The sequence below is a fragment of the Mustelus asterias genome, chromosome 9 (assembly GCF_964213995.1).
Source record: "Mustelus asterias chromosome 9, sMusAst1.hap1.1, whole genome shotgun sequence".
NCBI lineage: Eukaryota > Metazoa > Chordata > Chondrichthyes > Carcharhiniformes > Triakidae > Mustelus > Mustelus asterias.
Genome location: NC_135809.1, coordinates 40949880 through 40972796, shown reverse-complemented (window position 1 = coordinate 40972796; position 22917 = coordinate 40949880). Strand labels below are relative to the sequence as shown.

Below are 22917 nucleotides of genomic sequence, written 5' to 3'. Positions count from 1 at the left end.
AAAGAATATTGAAAATGAGCACTTGAGAACTCTTTAACTTATTTAGTTAAGCATTGTGAAATTAACAGCGTAGATCAGATAGCAACCAGAGGTAGTAGTAGAGGCGGGTACAATTTTATCTTTTAAAAAGCATTTAGATAGTTACATGGGTACGATGGGTATAGAAGGATATGGGCCAAATGCGGGCAATTGGGATTAGCTTAGGGGTTTTAAAAAATAAGGGCAGCATGGACAAGTTGGGCCGAAGGGCCTGTTTCCATGCTGTAAACCTCTATGACTCTATCTAGGGATATCAATCACGTAATGTTTTCTCTGGAGCTCAGGTGTTTTAGTACTTGAATGGACCTCTGGATTCTCAGCCAAGAATACATAATGAGGCTTGGCTGAGAGTCCAGAGATCTTTAAGACTGTTGAAACAGTTGATTCCCAATCAGGCAGAAAAGGTTGGCTGTCCATCAAGAGGTACATGGAGATCTGTTGGAGCTCCCAGCGCAGTGGTGGGAACCTCAAAAATATTGATTTCTTTTTTTTCCAAAAGTATGCTTTTGGTACAGGCATTGGAAATCATGCCAATCATGATGCTACAGCTGGTATGTCAGATCTAACTCCTCATGTTGGAAGCCCTTAGGGAGTTGATATTTCTCTCATGTCTCCTCAGATTATGTTCATAAAGGCCTGCAATTCCAGTGTAGAGTAAGGTGTCTTTTCCAGGTTCAACAGGTTTAGATATCCGTTACAGATAACCAAGTGGCAGCCTAATAGGAATCTCACTGATGTCATTCGTCCTGCTCTCACACTGATCATTATTCATAGTGAAGCAGTGTAAAACAACATGAGCATGGTTTGATTGGGCACAGATGGTGCTGTCATCTTTGAATACAGTGAACAGAATTGAACTTTCCTGCCATCCCCCTCCAATGCCTACACATGTACTAGAAAGTCTATTCATATAGTGATAGAAATAGTGCAGATTCATTGTCCAATTAAGTTATTTAAATATAAGAATTTCCTGAAACTGAGATGTCATTTGGTCTGAGTGTGAGGATTACAACATAATTGCCGATGTGATAAATCATTCAACCCCTCAGAAAGACCCCAGAAGCCACACTGTTGTGGGAGTTAATTATTTCTCATATTAATTCTGGGAAGTTCTCTTCTAGTAATCTATCTGTACACAACTGTGTGTGCTGATCAGCTTTTGCATGCTTTCTAACTTGGTGGCATTATACTGAAAAGAATTCTGGCTTCTCCATAATTGATGCTAGACAGGCAGATTGCTATCCTGTTTAAATGCTGTCCCAATTTCAAATTGAAGGTAGTGGGATTTTTCTGCATGTTCCCCCTCATTTCAATTGGGGAATTTCTGGACCAACTTGGAAATTTCACTCATGACATCCTTGAAAAGCCTTAACGGACTTCTCTCTAATGAGAAGCAATTTAAGTAATTTTGAGGTCATTGTAAAAGCTCTGGGATCTTGCCCAGACTAACAGCTTTGAAGAGGAATAATTCCAAGTGGCTAGCTGTAGAAATAGAATTTCTGAAGCAGAGCATTCCTGCATCTTGTTAGATTAAAGTTGATAAATAGTTTAGAATGAAAGAGAAAAACCTCATTAAAATAAGGCATTGAAAATATTTTGAAGCTCTGTATATGTAGTAATTTAACAGGATAGAGAAGAATTAGGAGGGTTGAATATGACCAATAAGAATGAGCAAGAGAAGGCGGCAGTTGTCCTCCTTTCCCCGCATTTCTATGTACACCTGTGCTTCAAATTAATATTTTAGTTTCTAGTGTGTGGTGACTTACCAATAGCTTTGTGTCAGATTTAATCAACTGTACGTGAAAATGATTTAAAGAATGAATAGATATAAAGCAGAATCTGGACCACAAACAGATTAAATTTCATCATTGCAAAAGTTAGCACCTATTTCATTCACTGTTATTCTGTAGCGCCCCCTCAACTATCATCATATTGTATCTGGTGAAGAGTTCAAAACAATTCGATACTATACAAATAAAAGTTCTTTCTTTTAGCAGGTTGATTGCACAATACAGTTGGCAATGGAAAACAGGGCAATAAAAACTACAAACTGAAGATGGTAGATCGATAGAATCAAGATGCAAGTACATTGCAGGTGAGTAAGGATGATGATAAAGTATTGATGGCTGAAGATAGCAGAATGATTGAGGACTTCACCTCTGAATTCATTCTTTTGAGCAAACTGAGTTTCCTGCAGCAAAAGAAAGGACAGTCCCTGAAGCATTTATTGATAACATGTACTGTAGGTTACTTTGGATCCATATATGAAGTTATATTTCACTGCAGACAACATTTATTACAATTACAAGTGCAATTTTTGATCTTATAACAGATGCTGGATGTAGTCCATTATTAAAGACCTCATAAATTTGAGAGAAGAGACAAATGAAGTAGATGTAAAGAGTTACACTCACAAATGTTCACATACATCTGATTATAAAGAAGAAATTCCAGAGCCATGATTTAACAGCAAACTTACAGCATTGTCCATGTATGCTTCTGTCCATATAATGTCATGATCATGATTGATAACCATTGGACGGCTGAGAACATGAAGGTATTCCATGACATTCTCCTGAACATCAGCCAATGTTGAAATATGAGTATAATATCCTGCAATTGAATAACAGATGATTGTCAAGTCATTTTAATAATGAAATAAGAAGATAAAATATACAAAACAAAAACAGTGATAGGTTCTGGCTGCTGAAGTTAATGCTTAGTGTGACTTGTCAGCATCTAAATTTTTAATGTAGTGACTGAATAACTGCACTGCAAAGTTTATGAATATTTTTCATATATTGAGCATAAAAGCAGAATAAAACCAAAATTATCTTAAATTAAAATTGTTTCAAAACTAAGAGAATCCCCCACCCTTCCCCAAAAATGTATTTCTCATCCAGATTTGCATCAGACACGAAGCACATATTATTGAATTCATGCATTTGAGGAATGGGGTGAGCTCAGGATGGGGGAGAGGAGTGGATAGGGTAAGGCCTGAAACAATTTAAAGTGGCAGTGGTCCGGTATTTCTCAGTATGTTGACTTTGTTGCTAAGTTTAACAAAGTGCAGCAGCAACAGTGGTTCCTGGTGATCCAAGATAGAATCATAGGGCAGAATCTTGTGGAGGTGATGGGTTTTCAGCCATTAGCTGGAGAGCACCATATTACCTCTTTTAAGGAATGCCCACTGCATCTTGTTCCAGGCACTTGGCATCCCAGAAGTGGCCCTGGTATCAAGGACATCATAGGCTATAAAACCAACCCTCTGAAAGTTGCCAGCCAATCAGAGACCAGTAGCTCTAAGAACACTAGTACCAATTGTGTACAACAGTGAGGTGGTGATTGCTGTTGCTTCAATACCCACCCAAGGCCAGAGGAAATGATGGCAGGGTTTGCAAGATGGGGGTTGCGGAGGATGGGACTGGTAACAAAGAGGGGGGTGGGGGGGGGGGGGGGGGGAGTGGATGTGAGTGGTTTCCCTTCCCTTCGGTGGTGTATTAACCACTAATGAGCAGAAACATTTCGAATTATTTTCCATTGTTGCATTTACACAACTTCCATATAATAATACTTGTACATTTTCAACTGAAAGAAAACATCAATTTGAATGGATATATAAATTTGTGTAGGTTTACTGGGCTGAAAAAGATCAGAAGAAATGTTTTCATAGGCTACAAGCTGGGAGCACATTTCAGGAAATTGTTCACCCTCAACCCATGAGACAGTGTTTATTAAAGTTAATAAACAGAAAATTGGTGACACCAGCATTACATGTATTGCAATTTGAGTCCTTTTTTCACTAACACCCATCTAAGATTGACTTTTTAAAATTAATTCACTTCAGTGTCATCTCCAATTGGCCATAGATGGCTGGTTTCTTTAATACAACTGAAGGGCTTGTTAGGTCATTTCAGAGGGCAGTTAAGAGTCACATTGCCATGAATCTGCAGTCACATATTGGCCAGATCAAGAAAAAGCAATACATTTCCTTCCTAAAGGATATGAGTGAACCAGTTGGATTTTTACAAAACCCAGTGGCTTCGTGGTTACCATTATCTTTACTAGCTTTTTATTTCTGATTCATTTAATTGATTGAATTTAAATTCCCAGCTGCCATGGTGGGATTTGAACTCATGGGCCCAAATGGGTGGGGGGGGGGGGCAAAGTGCCGGTAAGGTTGGGCATGCAGTCCATTAAGTCAATTTAAATGCATGCAAATGCATTTAAATGGCCATCGCTCCCGTTTTGGGCGCGGTCCCAATCGCGGCCATTTTCGGGCCTTGGTAAATGGGGAATGGGCTCGGAGGCGGGCGCAGATTGCGCTACTCGCCTCATGCCCAACTTTACCAAGTTTTCATGCCCGAAATCGGGTGCAAATTGATGGTAAAAATCGGACCCCATGTCTCTGAATCACAAGTCCAATCCAGTAAAGTAACCTCTATGCTCCCATACCCTCTGCAAATATAGCTGTTTAAAGTCAAGTTTCTTACCTTTGTTGTTACATGCTATCCATTTAACATATTCTGCAAATGTTACTTCCCGACCAATCAGATATGTAAATACACGCACCTGTCAAGGATAATTAAGTATAGTGACTTTAATTAACTGCAAAAATACTTTAATTAAAAAGACAAGAGGTTTATATAGTGTGTTGACTTGCAGGCCTAAGCACTTAAAAAGGATAAAGGTTCATTCCCATTTCATCATTTAGTAAGTCAAACATGTTATGCTAATCCATTGGCTTCCAACTGATTTCTCTCCATTTGGGAAGATCCATAGTTCTGTTGCCACCTATTTCTGATGGTCTGACCAGCCTGTCATTGATTAAGGTCACAAGGTCTATGTGCATCAACATGGCATACAAACAGACTACTTCTTTACTATTTCCTTTAATTTGGCATCTAATTAAATATTCTAAACTAAGTGGAGAAATGTATATAATTCCACCCTTTCACACAAGAAATAGACTGCAACATGCTGCAGTCAGCAAAAAATACTTGAATTGTACAGTTAGTTCAATCTATAAATCCACTGTCCTCTGATGATTTTAGTATTGCTGAGTAAGTACAGACTTGGAACTAAGTAAAAGGTGGCAAATTTTGTAACTTCCACCAACTAAGAAACCTTGGGTCTCAGTCTTATACTATACTATCCAGGGACTCTGTAATAATCAAGCATTTTATCCATTCTGGGCTCTGCATTGCACCTATAATGAGTTTTGGAAACCAATCCAGGATTCCATGTCACACTGACCTATGTATTAATATTCTGCATGTGAAATGCAACCTATGGTTTAGAATATATTGGCCAGGATTTCCCGATCCTGGAAATTCCCACTTAAAGTCAATGGACCTTCGGCTGGTCTGTCGAATTTTGCTTCTCACCCATGATGATTCCCGCCACAGATAGAATCAGAATATCCCAGCACTGTCTCTGGCCTTGAAATTACATTAATCCTGCCTCTGTATACCAGTGACCCTGGGTTCCACATTGTATAAACTGGAATTCCATATTATAATGACCATGGCTTTCATATTACATTGCAGACACCAGAGTCATAGACAATTTTGTGAAGACAAACATTTGCGCAATTTAAATCCCAAAGTTGATATATTGGTTGAGTCTAGGTTTGTACAACAACTGAGTAGAGGGTCTGGTACAGATATAAGAATCAGCATAGTGTTGAGTCCAAAGTCAATATAATGTACGAGCACTTAGCTTCATAAAATTGGCCACCAGCTGCATATTATATTGGCCTTGGACTCAGCAATATATCCTTACCTTATCCTTATCCTACTCAGCCATGGGACAAACCTAGGCTCAGCCATTTTATTGACTCTGGAGTTCACATTTTACACACACTTGGCTTCACATTGCATCAACCTCATGCTTGACATGAAAAAGACCCTGAGCTTTGTCAAACCGATTGCATTATCATAAACAGCCCTGCTTTTGGCATATACTAACCCAGCCCTTGAAAATGACTAAACATCAAGCATCACATTTAGCATTTGGCTGATCCTGGTTAAACTCTGGACCTGTGCATTAAAACATTGGGTTTAATCACATGCTGAGAATTCTATCAACTCTAGAATAAAAATTATACCAAGCTTGAGCTTGACATTTCACGAACCCTCGACTCAGCATTATGCTGACCAAGGTTGAGCATCATATCAAGTGTTATGTCAACTATGAAAATAACATTACAACAGTGGCTATACCTTAGAAAGCAATTCATTGGCTGCAAAATGTTTTGGGATGTCCTGAATGGCTGTATTGTGTGAGGTTGTGGAACGTTGCCCTAGATTTCACATTATACTTACCTTGGACTCCTCATCATATTAGTTATATTGATCCAGAATTCAGCATTTTGGATGGAAAATCAGCAGAGTATGAAAAATTCATACAGATTGAAGCTACAGGTGATGAATATAAAAAGATAAAAAGTGGCTCAAACTAATTTTTCTAAAAGTTTGAATAAAATGTCCCATTATACACAGTCAAATGCTTCTTTAGTATCTAAGGAAATTATAACTTCCGGAAGAGAAGGAATCTTGGAGTTAATTATATTAAATAGCTATTTTAAACTGGAGAATGATTGTCAACCCTTAATAAAGCCAGATTGATCAGAAGAGACAATAGTTGGCAAAATTGCGTCCAAACACAGGGCAAGAGCTTTGGCTGGTATCTTTATTCCAGGTTTAGCAGAGAAATAGGATAACAGGAGCTTCACTCAAGAGGGTTCTTACCCTTTTTCAGCAATAGTGAGATGTTTGTCTGACTTAAAGTGAAAGGAAGATTATCATAAGAAAGCAATTCTGAGAAGACTAAGCTAAGCAGGAGAGATAAATGGGAGAAGTATTTTTAATAAAAATCAACAGAAATACCACCAGGTCCTGGAGCCTTATGACTTTGTCGTGCCTTGGTGGCCTAAGCCATTTCCAGAGTTGAAAGGGGTTTATCTAATGCCAACCTATTAACAGGACTTAGGCTTGGAATATCAAGCTTGCCAAAAAACATGAGTGAAAACTAGGATTGTCTGCTGCGTCAGAGGAATACAGGGTAGAATGGAGTTTTAAATTGATCATTATATGCTTGGGATCTTGTGCAGAAGTACCAGATTCAATCCGAATTTCCATGATCAGATTAGAGGTCACTGACTTGCAAAATTGGTGAGAAAGAATTTTGCTGGCTTTTTCGCCATGCTTATAGTATGGTTGTCTTGATTTCAGAAAATGTTGCTCAACCTGGTTGGTGGATAAAAGATCAAATTCTGTCTGTAAATTGAATCGTTCCTTACAAAGCTCAGGAGTTGCTGCAGATGCACACTGCTGGTCAATTTGGAGTACAGGTCAACTAATTCAGATTGGCAATTTGAGCACTGCCTATTGATCCTTGTAGAGTATAAAATGATCTGTCCATGGATATAAATGCTTCCCAAATAGTGGATACAGTTACCATCAGGGGTCATAGTGATGTTCATGAACAAATCAATCTGGACGAGATAAATTTAATAAATTCTTCATCTGAGAGAAGAACAAGATCAAAATGCCAAGAACGTTGAAAGGGCATATTTTCAGGAAAGCATAGTCTCATTGATAGAGGGGCATGGTCAGATATAACAATGCTTTGATATTCACTGGAGTCTAAAAGTGAAAGAAGTTTGCTATTCAAAAGAAAGAAATCCATTATTGAATAAGAATGATGAACTGAGCAGAAAAAAGCAAAAATTATTGCAGTAGGGAAAGAAAACGCCAAGGATCTGTAAACTTGCAAAAATTAATAACAGGAGCTGATCTAGCAAAAGAGCATGAACAAGTTTGAGAGCAATTAAGAGAAGGATATAAAACATAATTGAAGTCCACACCCAGAATCAGATGGTGATTGTGCATGTTAGGCAAAGAGGAAAAAATCTGAGCATCATCCCACTTAGATGCACACAGATTGGCCAGAATTACTTGTTTACTCAATAAACTACTAGATACAATCACATAAGAGCCATTAAGATCTGCTATGATACGTGTTGAAACAAATGGGATATTTTATGAATCAAAGTTGCAGCACCCTGTGATTTAGAGTGAAACTTGGAGTGAAAGACCTGCCCCACCCACCCCTTTCTGGGTCTGAAGTGCGCAAATGTATCCCTTGAAAAATAAAACTAGCCTTAAACTTCTGCAGGTGAGAAAATATCTACTGCGTTTCACAGGAGGATGATGGAGGAGTTCGTCCAATGCCCTTTTACATTACAACTCACAAAATTTGCAGAAACTTTGAACATATCAGATAAAACAGTCTTGGGTGTCATTACAAAAAAAAATGAAAATTAACAACTGACCAAACTGAGACAGCCAAGTTGAAACAAATGACAAAATGACAACCTCTACTTAAAAAGCAACCGAAGAAAGGAAAAGATAGGAGATGCAGGAGTAAAGGTACAAAATAGAAAATGGCCCAACTCCGGCCTTCCCCCAAACAAAAGTCTGCAACCACCCTTCCTCTTCTAAAGCTAGATGCACACATAATCATCTTAAGGATAAACCAAAAGAACGCAAGTCTAAAACTCCACCCAGAGCAAAATAAAACATAAGTATCATTCCCAGCTCCAAACATCAAATAACCCAGCAATAGCATTAAAGTTGCCATATGAAACTATTATCACAATTAGCAACTTCGTAACCAGAGTCCTTCGACCTACAGTCATTGTTAATAGCATATTACCATCAAGCATTCAACATTAGTAACACACTGAGCAGCTATAGAAGGGAAAACAAAATCCTGGAAGAGATAAAAAGAAGCTTCCCACAGTTGAAATCTGACAGAATGTTGACAGTTATTACAGCCTATCAAATAGATCAGTCAACCAAAAGCCATATTTCATGTAATATAGTCTTTTCCCTATTCTAGGTCAAGGAATATTTTCTGAACGTCATAGCTATCAGTGACCCTTAATCTGGCAGGGTAGAGCAGGCTAAATTTTGCTTCCAGACATTGTTATCGGAGATGCTTAACCCCCACAAAGACTTTTCATTTCTTGGCCGCTGCCTCACTGAAATCCGGAAAAATAAATATTCTGTTGCCTTTGTAGAGCAGGGAACCTTTGACTATCCAGCTGCAGAATCTCATCCTTGACGTGATAGTAATGGAATTTAATAATGTAAGGCCTTAACCTCATCTTGGTTTTCAGTTTGGATTGCAGGCTGTGGTGTGTTCTGTCTAGCAGCAGCATTTCAGACAAATCCTTTCAGTTTTTCAGCATCTGTGCCACAAATTCAGTAGAGCGAGGGCCCTCACAGTTTTACCCCATCCTAAAAATCCTCAGATTGGATCTCCTCGATCTTCCATAGGATCTCTACAGTGCAGAAGGAGACTATTCAGCCCATCGAGTCTGCACCGACTCACCAAAGGAGCATCTTACCCAGGCCCATCCTATCCCTGTAACCCTGCACACTTACTCTGGCTAATCCCCCAAACCCACACATCTTTAGGCACAAGGACTGTGGGAGGAGACTGAAGCACCTGGAGGAAACCCACGCAGACATCGGAAGATCGTGCAAACTCCACATAGTCAGTCACCCAAAGTCAGAATCGAACCTGCATCCCTGGCACTGTGAGGCAGCAGTGCTAACCACTGTCATCTTGCTTCATGGTCTTCATTCTTAGCCATCAATTTGTTGATTACAGATGAGAATTAAACCACTTTATTCTAATGCTGCATCACTCTATCTGAATACTCATTGGCAAAGTGCTCAAGACTGGCAAGGCGCTCCCCATGTGAAACGCAAACAGCATTGACCGGGTTAGCTTGACAGGCTGCATCAGTGTTTTCCTTCTTAGAATGGGGCAATACCATGATGGCAGTTGAGACTGGCAAAAACAGAATATAGCCAGGAAAAGGAAAAAGGATAACAGTAGCAGCTATGTAAAGTTTGGGCTCAAAAAAACTTAAATTGGCAGAGGCACAAATCTCGGTGGGGCATAGCTCTTGATTAGACTCGGGTTCATCTACTGAAGAACACCTCACAGACATATCCCTGTGGCAGTCAGAGGCAGGGATAGACCAGGTCTTTGGTATTGAGGGTTGCTGGAGACCAGCCACCCACTTAGTCCAAGTCAGATGATGAGCCGCTGTGAATGGCTGCAAGGTCAATAGTGGAGATGCAACGACAAGTGGCAGAACATCAGACAGAGATTAAACAGCCACTCATAAGATGAGAGTGAATGATGGAGGAGTTCATCCATGCTCTGCCAGATGTCAGGCTCCAACATATCAGCACCTCGAGGTCACCATGGGAAAGCTGGCACCCACCATGAACACATTGGTCCAGCAGGTCTTGCCGGGTTTGCACTCAGCCTGAACTGCATGGCCATGCACCCTGGTGGATGCAATCAAGATATAGACAACAGGGGAATGAGGCACCTTGACCTTCCTCCAGATGCAACACCACCACAAGGAGTCATGCCAGGGCCCTCATGCAGCCACAGGGAGGATGAGCATTAGCCAGACATCCTGAAGGCCACCTCTTAGGACATTCTGAGTGTATGTGGAAGTTTTGAATTCCCTCTGCCTGTGACCCCATCCACTGCAACTGCTGAGGCCGATGAGGCTGCATCTCCGCGAGTAGGAAGCTCTTAACAGGCTTGGTTCCTCCAGGCCAGCAGAGGACCTCCACCAAGGTCATTAAAGACATCAGGATGTAGCAGAGCAGGCTGCCTCCACCTATGCCGTGGATGTTGAGTGCACCCAGGTGTAGTGGTAGGGTTAGGAAAATGAAGAAATGTTGAATACACTTTGGATCACAGGTGTAAATGTAAAAATACTGAAATTTTAAAAATACATTTGATGCTTCTGTAAATGGCCTGATCAATTAAGGGCATTGTGATTATGTACATTTGATTCCTCTTATTTCCAGGTTTATCCATCCTCCCACTCAGTGATAGTTTCCCTCTATGAGATTAACATTCATGAGATGTCAACCTCACTGAAGATAGTTTCTGCCCCCTTGTGTGATGTCAGGGAGTTTTGTTAAAATTTTTACTGGAAGTCTGTGATGTATACACTTCTAATCCTTCTTAGACCATCTTCATCCTCCGAAGAACTCCCATTCTCCATTTCATCCACTGGGAAGGAATCACCTCTTTGCAGTGGTAGATTGTGAAGGACGCAACACAAAGTGATGATGCAGGATAACCTATTGGGAGTATACTGTCGTATGCCACCTGAGCAGTCCAAGCACCTGAAGCTCATCTTCAGAACCCCAGTGGTCTGCTCTATTAGGGAGTGTGTGGAGCTGTCAACAGCACTGTACCTCTTCTTGGGATGACTCTTGGAGCGACACACCAGTGCCTAGAAGTTCAACTTGCTGTTAGAGAAGTCTTTCAATTAACATGAGTTTTAAATTCTTTCAACTAGCATATCAAATTTGAAATGGACTCTGCTCGGAAGTGTACCCTGTTCTGCAGCCAGATTGTTCTAAATTGTTCCAGGAAACATGCTTAAAACATCAACTTGTTGTACTTGTTATATATTTAAGTAGTTGCATGGTTGCTTTAAGAACAGGTCACATGATTTGATGGTAATGTCATTGAGGTATTTCAGAGGCTCCTACTTTTAATTTCAGCTCATTTGCAGTGCAGAGAACATCTCTTTCAATAAACCTATTGTGTGTTATTTTGAATCTACTTGTGCAAACAACATTTTTTTTTGTTTAAAACCCACAACCTCTAACATAGGACATTACAATACTCACCCTTATAACTAACTTCTTGGTGACCCTTTTATAATTGTTTATCTGCTGGGTAACTTGATCACATGACCATTTCCTGGAAGCGAGTTTCTTTATCAGAAATCAACTCCCCGAGAAACCTAGTTCTTAAACAGACCATCACCAAAATAAAATATAAGTTTTCCCCCCAAGTACGTGAGCAATCACAGTAATAAAGGCAATTTCTCTTATCTCTACCATTGGCGGGGAATTCACTATTTTGTCCCATTTCTACATCTTCACCAGCTCTGTGTTGGCATGCATGAGAGACCAACTGGCTTCTGTATTTGTTTTATCATGTTTGTCTTTAAATTAATACAGCATAATGTCATTCAAATTGTTTATGCACGTACCTTGCAGTCAGGCCAATTGTATTGCTCAAATACTGATTCATACTCCTCAACTGCACCATCTGTGATCAGCATGATGGCTTGGTTACACAGGCTGCCTTGTCCTGTCTCATTAAACTAACAGAAGGAATACAAATATCAGTAGGTGGACTGAGAATAGAACAGAGATATTCAAAGAGCAGAAATCAACACTGGGTACACAAAGTAAGTATAAATTATATTTCCATAAAATCATAAATAATTTCAGAATAATGTTATTGTGTAAATTCATTCTGCATATGTGACAAAGTAAGTATTCCAGTTGATTGTGCAGCAGAGAAGTCAGAAACATCATAGCATCAGCAATCTATCAAACAAGACAGCTGCCTATCTCAGACATTCTGCCAAAAGAAAATGCCACATTAGTGCTGAACTTGCCAGGACATGAGGGCAGATGTAAAAGGATGGCATGGGGACATGGGTGGAGTTTCCATCATTGAACAACCACTAGAAAATGGCTCTTTGAAATGTGGGGAAGTGACTAGTGAGTGGATTACTCCCCATTTGCAGCCAGCGTGTCAGTAACAAGATGCTGTTCCTGGCACCAGCTATGCTAAACAGAGCAAGAGGAGGGAGCAGCAGGGATCCTATTCTTGTCCCTATCGAAGCCAATTAAAGTAACTATACAGCTCATTCTGAAACGTTTGGTGGTGTAGGGTGGAACTTTGAAGGGGCAACTTGGGTTCCAGGATGTCTGTTGCAGATCAGCGGAAAGGGGCAAGTACAGAGCCAATCATGGCTGTCTCAAAACATTACCCTCACCCCATGAAGGCTCAGCAGGACAAAGAGGGACTTGACACTTAGTAAGAACATCCCCTTAGTACTGCAAAAGTGGTGGGAAGAGTGGGAAACCAGCGTTCAGGCACTTAGTATGCTTGTCATCCTTCCTGGCATTGTGGGGGCAGAAGAGTAGGGACAAGACTGCCAACCACAATAAGATGGCCACCTCTCCAAAAGGAAGGCTGCATTTGACAATGGGGGCTTAACTGTCAAATTTTGGTCCCAGTGGCAAACAGGGGAAACAGCCTTCACAGGAAAAGCAGAATGCTGGGCATTAAGAGGGTAAGGTGTGGGGGAGGGGAGGGAAAGAAGGCCATACCTTCAACACAAGACCTGTTGATGAAGATGGAGCAACCTGGAGATGACTGAAACACAGTACTGCAGGAGGCTGAAACTCTCCAGGCACGTGGTCAGAGATAAATTACCTTATCACCAAAGACTTTGCACTGGTCGTCACATCCTACTAGTGGCCATCAAAGTCACTTTGACTTTGAACTTCATCCCTCCTGGCTCCTTCTAAGGATTAGCTGTGGACCTTAGCGACATCTCACAAATGGCCGTACACCACTGCAACTCACTGGTCAACGATGTCTACTTTGCCAGAGCTGAACAGTACATTTGTTTCATGACAGAGGATTTCTCTGCAACTGCTGTATTCACCCAGTTGCAGGGCAGCAATGAATGCACCCTTGTGGTCAGCAAGGCACCCAGTGACTAATCAGCGAGATTCATCAACAGGAAGAGCTTTCACTCCTTCAATCCAAATAATCTGACCACAAGAAAAGATTCCTCCATTTGTGTGCTCACGTCCCTGGCAGCCTTGGCTGTCTTAGATCTTCATTCCAACCTCCAAAGTGGATCCTTGGGGCAAAAGATGCTCTTGAAGACATGGCTATTCACCCCTCCATGAGCTCACAGAGGTGATACAACCACGACACTTGCTCAGTAGGACAACCATTGAGCAGGCTACGTGGCTTCTGAAGAAGGCCAGAAAGGTTGTGGGGAGGGAATCGAGATGAGGTGACTGAGAGCGAGGAGGGTAGCCCGCAAATAGAGAAGGATTGTAGACAGGGTAAGAGGGTGATTAGATGGGTGATGGAGAAGGGGACAGCTCAGACCAAAGGTTTGAGATGTGTCTATTTTAACGCCAGGAGTGTAGTGAATAAAGTGGATGAGCTTAGAGTGTGGATCGATGCTTGGAAATGTGATGTGGTGGCCATTACGGAGACTTGGGGACACGGACAGGACTGGATACTTCAGGTGCCAGGCTTCAGATGTTTCAGAAAGGACAGAGAGGGAGGCAAAAGAGGGGGTTGGGGGAGTGGCACTGCTGATCAGGGATAGTGTCACAGCTGTAGAGAAAGTGGACGCCGTGGAGGGATTGTCTATGGAGTCTGTGGTGGAAGTTCAGAGCGGGAAGGGGTCGATAACTTTGCTAGGTGTTTTCTATAGGCCGCCCAACAGTAACAGGGATGTTGAGGAGCAGATAGGGAAACAGATCCTGGAGAGATGTAGTAATAACACGGTTGTCGTGATGGGAGACTTTAATTTCCCAAACATCGATTGGAATATCCCTAGGGTAAGGGGTTTGGATGGGGAGGAGTTTGTGAGGTGTGTTCAGGAGGATTTCCTGACACAGCATGCGGATAAACCTACAAGAGGAGAGGCTGTACTTGATCTGGTACTGGCTAATGAGCCTGGACAGGTGTCGGATCTCTCAGTGGGGGAGCATCTTGGGGATAGTGATCATAACTCTATCTCCTTTACGCTAACATTGGAAAGAGATAGGATCAGGCAAGCTAGGAAAGTGTTTATCTGGAGTAAGGGGAAATATGAAGCCATCAGGCGGGAGATTAGAGGCGTTGATTGGAAGGAGATATTCTCGAGGAAAAGAACTGAAGTAAGGTGGCAGATTTTCAAGGAATGTTTGTCTAGCGTTCTGAATGACAACGTTCCGATGAGACAGGGAGGTTTTGATAGGTTACGAGAACCGTGGTGCATGAAAGCTGTGCTGAACCTAGTCAAAAAGAAAAGGAAAGCGTACAAAAGGTTCAGAGAGCATGGCGATGATAGGGATCTAGATGAGTATACGGTTTGTAGGAAGGGACTTAAGAAGGAAATTAGGAGAGCCAGAAGGGGTCACAAGAAGGACTTGGCAGGTAAGATTAAGGAGAACCCTAAGGTGTTCAATAAATATGTGAAGAGTAAAAGGATGAGATGTGAAGGAATAGGACCTATAAAATGTGAACGTGAGAAAGTCTGTACAGAACCGGAAGCATTCAAATGGTTATTGGATAAACATATGGATGATATTGGAATAGTGTAGATTAGAGGGGCTTTAGATTGGTACCACTGGTCGGCGCAAAATCGAGGGCCGAAGGGCCTGTACTGTGCTGTAATGTTCTATGTTCTATGTTCTATGTAAATAGCAGAGGTGCTTAACGAATACTTTACCTCGGAATTCACGGTGGAAAAAGACCTGGATGGTTGTACTACAGGATTGCGGCGGACTGAAAAGATTGAGTTTGTGGACATTAAGAAAGAGGATGTGTTGGAAATTTTGAATAGCATCAGGATAGATAAGTCGCCGGGACCGGATGGGATGTACCCCAGGTTACTGTGGGAGGCGAGGGAAGAGATTAAAGAGCCTCTGGCGATGATCTTTGCATCGTCGATGGAGACGGGAGAGGTTCCGGAGGATTGGAGGATTGCGGATGTGGTTCCTATATTCAAGAAAGGGAATAGGGATAGCCCAGGAAATTACCGACCGGTGAGTCTAACCTCAGTGGTTGGTAAGTTGATGGAGAAGATCCTGAGGGACAGGATTTATGAACATTTAGAGAGGTTTAATATGCTCAAAAGTAGTCAGCACGGCTTTGTCAAAGGCAAATCGTGTCTTACGAGCCTGGTGGAGTTCTTTGAAAATGTGACTAAACACATTGACGAAGGAAAAGAGGTAGATGTGGTTTACATGGAGTTCAGCAAGGCGTTCGATAAGGTCCCCCATGTAAGACTTCTCGAGAAAGAGAGAGGGCATGGGATCCAAGGGGCTGTTGCCTTGTGGATCCAGAACTGGCTTGCATGCAGAAGGCAGAGAGAGTGGTTGTAGATGGGTCTTTTTCTGGATGGAGGTTGGTCACCAGTGGAGTGCCCCAGGGATCTGTTCTGGGACCCTTGCTGTTTGTCATCTTCATAAATGACCTGGATGAGGAAGTGGAGGGATGGGTTGGCAAGTTTGCCGACGACACGAAGGTTGGTGGTGTTGTGGAAAGTTTGGAGGGATGTCAGAAGCTGCAGAGTGACATAGATAGGATGCAAGACTGGGCAGAGACGTGGCAGATGGACTTCAACCTGGATAAATGTGTAGTGGTCCATTTTGGCAGGTCAAATGGGATGAAGGAGTATAATATCAGGGGTAAGACTCTTAGCAGTGTAGAGGATCAGAAGGACCTTGAGGTCCAGGTCCATAGGATTCTTAAATCGGCCTCGCAGGTGGAGGAGGTGGTTAAGAAGGCGTATGGTGTGCTGGTCTTCATCAATCGAGGGATTGAGTTTAGGAGTCAGGGGATAATGATGCAGCTTTACAGGACCCTTGTCAGACCCCACCTGGAGTACTGTGCCCAGTTCTGGTCGCCTCATTACAGAAAGGATGTGGAAGTCATAGAAAGGGTGTAGAGGAGACTTACAAGGATGGGTGGCATGCCTTATGAGGATAGGTTGAGGGAGCTCGGTCTTTTCTCCTTGGAGAGACGAAGGATGAGAGGTAACCTGATAGAGGTTTACAAGGTGTTGAGAGGTATAGATCGGGTGGATTCTCGGAGGCTTTTTCCCAGGGCTGAAATGGTTGCCACGAGAGGACACAGGTTTAAGGTGCTGGGGAGTAGGTACAGAGGAGATGTCAGGGGTAAGTTTTTCACTCAGAGGGTGGTGGGTGAGTGGAATCGGCTGCCGTAAATGGTGGAGGAGGCAAACTCGATAGAGTCTTTTAAGAGACTTCTGGATGAGTACATGGGACTTAACAGGATTGAGGGTTATAGGTAAGTCTATTTATAAGCCGAGGTAGGTAGGGACACGACCGGTGCAGCTTGTGGGCCGAAGGGCCTGTTTGTGCTGTAGTTTTTCTATGTTCTATGTTCTAAGGCATGGCGCTGTGGGTATCACTGTCCGATACTGTCCTGCGAGAGTCCCTGATTGCAATTGTCTGTTGCACTTTCCTTAATATGGCCTTCCAGAGAGGAGTGAAGGTTATGGATGTTGAGACTCTGGAGGAGAGAGTTCATTTGGAAAGGAGCACGAGCAGAAGGTAAGGGAAGAGGAGGAATTAGAGGTTGAGGAAAATAGAGAGAGAGTGGAGTACCCTGCTGCACCACAAGGTGGCCTACTCTATTCAACCTCCTGGAACATGTCCTCCTTCCTCTCCCTCATGGTCTTCAACATTAGATTGAGGTTGACATTGATAAAGCAAAGGCCAGCTCTGCCCTGGCTACCAGGCCTCAGGTTCTCCTGTGACATCTCTGATGCAGTGGACTACTTTGGCACAATCAGCACATTTCACTTTTTGGATAACCAGCATTCTCAGTGATCGCTGCCTTGGGAGGCCTAAATCAGTCCTACACCTCACCTAATCCAGCTCCATTTCTGTGCCCAGTTGTTCTAAGTGAAAAGGATGCCTGGACACATCCATGAAAATCTTAACTTTCACCCTGGAAACAGGTTTCTGACTGTCAGCTACTATTTCCCATCTTTGTGGCAAAAATTCAGCTCTGGGTTAAAGAGTACACCAAAACAATAAAAAAACAATTAAGTGGATATGGCTACAAAGTATAATTGTGTTTATATTTCTGTATAAGGGCAATCCTTAATGCTGCAGTGTATTGTTATGAAGATGTGTTATATAAAATATTAATTTATATTGTCATCGCTGAACATACATATGTATGAATGTTTCTGATAAAAACATTTTTCCAAAGCCAAGGACATCCCAAAGGCTCCTTTACTGTCACTGGATCAAAATCCTGGAATTCCTTGGCTGTGCGTGTACCTACACCACATGGACTGCAGCAGTTCAAGAAATCAGCTCACTACCACCTTCTGAAGGACAATTAGGGATGGTCAATAAATGCTGGCCTAGCCAGTGAAAGAATAATTTAAAAAACACTAGTTTACAGCAACTTCTATGTTGTACTTGCGAAGGACACAAGTTGCTTTTATGGAGTCTGTGCAGCACTCAGAGAGAGGTCACTTGACCTAGCTATTGTGTGAAAAGATACTAGATTATTGTACAGACAGATAGATATTGCCACAGGGGCAACAGCCTTACCTCACCTTTCTTCCTTCTGAAACATCTCTCAAAGTTGAGCTGTTTGTGATTTGAAAAACCCACTAGGAGACCTCGACCGCCAATTGAGAGTTCTCCAGAGAGAAACCCCAAGAAGCAGCAGCTACTGTGGACCAGGAATATTTAGCTGTAAACAAACCTCTGGATAATCAGTGACTAATTTTTTCTGACTTCACTTATTACTGGCCAAGTTTTTTAAAAATTTTACATGGAGCAGAGTTTTCCTTTTTTGCAAGCTGGGGGATTGTGTGTGTTGTTTCTGCATTAATGGGTACATTTTTAACCTTTGTTAACAATTTTTGCTTCTTTAACTGAGTGACTTTTAGCAATAAAATTAACTCTACTTCTTAACTTAAGGAACATAGCTGGCGTATTTCTTGCACTGAGCTCCACACAATTAAATATATATAAATTAGGTTGGCTATATCACCTCCCTTTTAAATTTAAACTCTGTGATCTGAGGAAGGAGCAGCACTCCGAAAGCTTGTGATTCCAAATAAACCTGTTGGACTTTAACCTGGTGTTGTGAGACTTCTTATTTGTGCACAGCCCAGTCCAACGTCGGCATCTCCACATCATGGCTTCCACATAGACAATTACCCGAGGCCGGAATTGAACCCGGGTCCCTGGCATTTTGAGACAGTGGTGCTAACCATTGTGTCATCATGCCACCTCAATACTGCATGAAGTATTGGTCTTTTATATTTAATGGATACATATTAATTTTTGATTCCAGTTGTGAATATGTTGCTGCTCAAGCTTACTTCATGTGTCTCTTGTTGCATTTGAGGCCCCTTCCCTCACTTTCTGCTGCAGCATTTCCTTCCAATCCCCCACTTAATGGATTTTTTAAAGATCCACCCATGGTATGGGTGTGGCTGACTTGGTGGCTGGATATTTGAGAGTTAAGATGTGAAGTTCCCAAAGAATTGGCTTTTCCAATCCAAATTAAACAGAAGTAAATGTATGTTCATAAAATTCAAAGAAAAAGAATAGCAAAAGCACGGAACATGCAATGAAACAATTGTAGTCAGATTCTAAGGCAATGAGATATTAAGAGTTAAGATGGGCATTGTGTTGGTAGGCCTGGTCTTTGCAGCAGACTTTCGGCTGCACCAAAATGACATTACATACAGTGGTACAAAGGTCCACAATTTCCTGATCATGACCCTAATGCATTTTATCCAAATGCATATAATATGAGAACAAGCATTAATCTCAAAATCCTGATTTTCCTCATCTGTTACAACTGTGCCTGTGCCACCAAATAAAGAAGCATCATTTCAGGCCATTTGTGTAGAATTCTTCCAAAGGCAATATTAGAAAGGAGGACAACAATGCTTTTAAAATATAAAACATAATATACATGGGAAGCATTAGAAAATAGAGAATGCCATTCAGCCCATTGAACTTCCACCTTGTTGGTGCCATCATTGATTATTCCCAACATCAGTAAATAACAAAGCTTCAAGCTTTCTAACACTCATTATGCAGCAGTACAACAGAAGACGCCTCCCCATTATTCCCAGTTATTTTTGATAAGAATGCTAAAAATATGCAAACCTTGTTCAAGATTATGAAGGCCTCGATGAGCGCCTTACTTACAATTCCTGTTCCTTTGGCATTAAGTTTATCGACCAGCTGTTTGAAATGCTGAAGGGGGAAAAAAAACAACTGAAGTACAAATATCCTATGCAACCATGGTAACTAATGAAAAACATTAATAACATTTCTATACTAGTACCCTAACACCTTGTCTGATGAGTTTACCTGGTGAGTTAGCTGAGCTATGCACAACACCACAAATCGTCCATGGTGTCAGCAAATTGGCAATAGTTTTATCAACCACAATGTTACCAATGTCGGTCTTTGCAATCACATTAAGGTGAGGTCATAGGCTTGGGTCACTGTATGTGCGGAGTCTGCGTGTTCTCCCTATGTCTGCGTGGGTTTCTCCCGAGTGCGCCAGTTTCTTCCCACAGTCCATGAGACATGCTGGTGCACTGGCCGTGCTAAGTTCTCCCTCAGTGTACCTGAACAATCGCCAGAATGTGGCAACTAGGAAAGTTTTCACAGTAACTGCATTGCAGTGTTAATATAAACTTACTTGTGATAAATAAATAAACTTTTGTGAGACACAGGCAGAGAGAGGTAAGGCAGATACTGCTGTAGAGAAACAGGATACTTGCACGCATTTTTTTGTTCAAAGGGAGGGAACAGAACAGGCTGGACTTCTCGATACTTAAGGAACAAGGCATCACTGAGATGGGCCTTACTGGTGGAAGTCAGGTCTGGCATATTCAGGCTGTGTGAAACAACTTTCAAAGGACGTTGGAAGTTGCAACCTAACACAGCAGGGAGAAATGAGCTTGCTGGTGGAGAGCAAGAAGTAACATTGGACTCGATCTAGTAATGCTACGCATCAGATGTGCAGTGCACAGCGAAAGGGGTTGTAAGACAAATCTTGATTGCATTAGTTAGTTAATGCAAAGTACTTTTTCTTTAATTAGCTCAATGTTACCTGTTAAGTAGTGTTTGACTTAAGTTGACTTTAGTTTGTTTATTACTTTAAAAGTCTTAAATCTTGAAATCTTATCCTTTGGTTATCTCCCTTTTGGAAATACATCTCTTTTAAAAGTTATTGATTTCTATGAGGATCATAAGAACACTTATTTACCCTCATTAGGCTCTCGGTGTCTGATAATATTGCAAAGCAGGAACTTAGAATATATCAAAACTTTGAGGGATGTCTCAGGGCCTTGGAGCACTAATGAGGGAGTGTTTAGTTTCTGAGAACATTATGGAGGCATCTGGAAAGATGAGTACAGATCCTAAGAACATGCTGTATTAAAGTGTGTTAGAATGTGGGATTTCAATGTTGTAAAACCCGGTATGATAAGACCAGTTTACCAGCAGAAAATGAAGGCAGAGGTTCAGTTTTAGGGTTCCAACCTTTCATACCAAAATGTCAAAACATGTAGCCAGCAGCAACAGGATGAGACCCTTAAGTGACATTAATTTCCCACTTAAGGATATCAATTGGGTGGGCGGCAGGCTGGGAAGGTCATCCATGAGTCTTCGGTAGCAGCCTTAATTCAGGTGGAGGTGGGAATGACCCTCCAGTAAGATTAAATGCCCTTGCCACCATCAAACGGCTGCAAGGGAAGGCAGTAAATTTTGTCCCTGATGTCTTGAACATCCACCTGAACAAGTTGAACAAACAACTGGGATCTTAGTATAATGTTTCACCGAAAGAATCGCAATTCTGACAACGTAGTATTTTCCTTAGTGCTTCACTGGAGTGTCTTTACGCTTATGTCTGGTTAGAGAGAAGTATAGTTCATTAGTGAATCTTCTATAGAAAGAACAAGATATGTCAGGATCGAGTTTAGCTATTGGTTGAGGTGATATTTAGCATATGCATACAGACAGAATTATAGAATGATATAGACACAAAGAGGTCATTAGATCCATTGTGCCTGCATCGACTGTTTGATCAAACAATCTGATTAATCGCACTACCCTGTTGTCTCACTTTAGTCCTGTATTTTTTTTCCCTCAAGCATCTGTCCAATTCTTTTCTAAATGTTACTAATGAATCTGCTTCCACCACCCATTCAGACAGTGCATTCCAGGTTACAACTTGTTCCGTAAGAAAATGTTGCCTCTGATTTTGAACACCTCTATCAAATCTCCTGTTACCCTTATCTGCCTTGAGAACAGATCCAGTTTTTCTAGCCTCTCCACAAAACTGAAGTATTTCATCCCTGGTACCATACTGGCAAATCTCTTTTGCACCCTTTCTCAGGCCAACATCCTGTTATAAGGTGTGGTGTACAAATTTTTTTAAATATACTTTTCCAATTCAATCAAATCAAGTCCAATTCAGAGTCTCAACAAGTTGAGACATTTCTGATCCAAGCTGACAAGACAGGGTATGCGACCCTTTACCCTGTCTTGGGCCTGATCTACATGAGCCAAGCTGATTGGAGTAGGCAGACGTCTCCGCCCCCAAGGCTTGATCTCATTTGCATCTTAGCCAAAAGGCCGAGATGCTGCTTTTAAAAATTGCTTCATGTGAAAATGAAGCTTAAATGCAACCCAATGGCCACGACCAAGTGCAGCATTGGCAGACTTTGGCTAAGATGCAAATGAGCTCAAGTCTTGGAGGAGGATCCTCCCCCTTCTCCAATCAGCTTGACTCATGTAGATCAGGCCCAGGACAGGGTGGTTTTGGTCTCCCGTCCTGTCTTGTCAGCCTGGATCTGAAATGTCTCAACTTGTTGAGACTCTGAATTGGACTTGATTTGATTGAATTGGAAAAGTATTAAAAAAAATAAAAAATAAAAATTGGCAGACTACACTTGATCTTAGCCAAAAGGCCCGAGATGCCGCTTTTAAAAATTGCTTCATATGAATATGAAGCTTAAATGTAACCCAATGGCCACAACCAAGCGCAGCATCATATCCATACTACACTTGATCTTAGCCAAAAGGCCGAGAAGCGATGTGTGATGTACAAATTTAAAAAAAAATACTTTTCCAATTCAATCAAATCAAGTCCAATTCAGAGTCTCAACAAGTTGAGACATTTCCGATCCAGGCT

At 41.6% G+C, this 22917-nt stretch overlaps 1 protein-coding gene and 1 non-coding gene across 2 annotated transcripts in view; both read right to left on the bottom strand.

The window, feature by feature from the left end:
- The window catches only part of LOC144499221 (voltage-dependent calcium channel subunit alpha-2/delta-4-like), a 422353-nt gene that overhangs the window by 326628 nt on the left and 72808 nt on the right, over nt 1–22917 (bottom strand). Inside the window, exons 11-14 of the mRNA XM_078221339.1 lie at nt 19875–19964; nt 12158–12271; nt 4533–4611; nt 2519–2652 (exon numbers count right to left, since the gene is read on the bottom strand). Coding sequence (XP_078077465.1) covers nt 2519–2652; nt 4533–4611; nt 12158–12271; nt 19875–19964 — 417 coding nt within the window. The remainder of the gene's footprint in view (nt 1–2518; nt 2653–4532; nt 4612–12157; nt 12272–19874; nt 19965–22917) is intronic.
- Nucleotides 22622–22820, bottom strand: LOC144499321 (U2 spliceosomal RNA). The gene has a single exon (XR_013498811.1). It is a non-coding gene; the product is annotated as a U2 spliceosomal RNA (small nuclear RNA).